Genomic DNA, 1,634 nt, shown 5'->3' with positions numbered 1-1,634 from the left:
GTCCTTAAATTAACTAAATTAATTAATTAATATTGTCAAATAGTTCAATTTTCTAAAGGTAAAATCCTCCGTTTGATCTGTTAGAAAAGAACTGATTCAAAATATTTTATCCCAGACTTCACCTACAATCCATTGTCGGTGCAAACTCTGATTGCATTAATAAAAACCTTGATTTTTGTGGAGAAAAACATGCTCAGCACGTGGTTTATTTTGGAAGGACTTCATSAGAATTCCTCAAAGTGGGACCACTCCAGCCTTGGCCAAATTCAGAGCCAGACTGCAGAAAATATTAAATACCAGGCTCTGAATTCCCAGAGCTCACGTTTAAAATGTCTGAGATTTTCAGTCTGTCTGAACCCTCCAATTTTGAGTGTAAAGAATAATTTTAGACTGAAACCCTCAGCTCTAGGCCYGGATGGTTAAAATCTTGTTTTTAACCAAAAACCTGCATGAAAAATCATCAGAGCTTCAGATTGTGGGGCAGCTCCAGCTCAGATTTAGCAGAGAAATGCAGATTTTAATTAAGATCTAATTATTCCTGCAGCATCCTGGAATCCTGCACTGAGGATTTCCCCCATTCCTGGGTTTGCTCTGTAATTTTTGGGTGCAGGTGAGGGATTTCCAGCGGTCAGTTTGAGCTGTAATATATTTTTTTAATCTATTCTGTATATTTTTGCTGTCCCCTGGTTGTTCTCCAGCAGGAGCAGGTGATGGGAGTTTTCAGCATTTTCCTGTAAGGCAATAAAGCAGCAAAGCTCAGCCCAAGCTCCAGGCCGGGGGTTCTTCCTAAAATCCCTAAAAAATTGATTTATTCCCCATTTTCTTCCTGGGCTGGGATGAGGAAGGAGAATTGTAAGGAGAAGGAATTCTGGGCAGGCTCTGGGCATCTTTTCCATCAGCTGGGAAGGTTTGGACTTGATGATTTGGGGTTTTTTTTCCATTCTCTGTGATTCTATGGGGTGACAGAGCTGGGAGATCCCGGACTGAGCCACCCCATCACTGCAGCTGAGCCACAAAATCCCCCAAGGACCTGAACTCCACCTCCCACCACGAAATACCTTCGAGAAGGACATCAAACAGGTCTGAAGGTGCCACGGGACAAGGTYCAGGGAAGTTCTGAGCTGCTGGGAGAGCGGGGATTCCTCTCGTAGCATCCATCAGGCTGCAGCTCTGAACAGATAAAGAAACCAGAGCAGTGAATTCCCAGTTAAAACGGACTGAATTTTTTATTTTTTTTTCTGCTGTGTTTTCTCTCCTGTTGGAAAAACCTCAGTGACTTGAAATGGGGCTTTAACTCTGTATTTCTAACTGGAATTTTATTTTATCATTACATTTATTAAGTGTGGGACAGAGTCAAAAAAACACCTTGGTATACATAAGAGCTGTAATTTTATTTCTTTTTGGAACAGAATATTTGCTTAATCCTGGAAAATAACCCCAGAATCTCTGTTACCTGGGTAAAGGGGTCATAGTTACCTCTTGAAGAACATCCAGTGCCTGGGGTTTGTGTGTCTGCAGCAAACCCATGAGCTCCGTGTTCTCCTCGAGTTTCAGGCGGGTGCTGGAGCTTTGACAGGAATTYAGGACCTGCAGGGGACAGCAGGGATTGCACAAGGACGGGAACAATAAATCCT

At 42.5% G+C, this 1,634-nt stretch overlaps 1 protein-coding gene across 1 annotated transcript in view; it reads right to left on the bottom strand.

The window, feature by feature from the left end:
• Nucleotides 1-365: 365 nt before the first annotated feature.
• The window catches only part of LOC130584694 (NF-kappa-B inhibitor zeta-like), an 8,335-nt gene continuing 7,066 nt past the window's right edge, over nt 366-1,634 (bottom strand). Inside the window, exons 9-11 of the mRNA XM_057384820.1 lie at nt 1,477-1,587; nt 1,059-1,170; nt 366-731 (exon numbers count right to left, since the gene is read on the bottom strand). Coding sequence (XP_057240803.1) covers nt 721-731; nt 1,059-1,170; nt 1,477-1,587 — 234 coding nt within the window. The 3' untranslated portion in view covers nt 366-720. The remainder of the gene's footprint in view (nt 732-1,058; nt 1,171-1,476; nt 1,588-1,634) is intronic.

Source organism: Malurus melanocephalus, unplaced genomic scaffold (genome assembly GCF_030028575.1).
Source record: "Malurus melanocephalus ecotype Western Australia unplaced genomic scaffold, MMel_1.1 scaffold_749, whole genome shotgun sequence".
Lineage (NCBI taxonomy): Eukaryota > Metazoa > Chordata > Aves > Passeriformes > Maluridae > Malurus > Malurus melanocephalus.
This window is presented reverse-complemented; position numbering and strand designations above follow the sequence as displayed.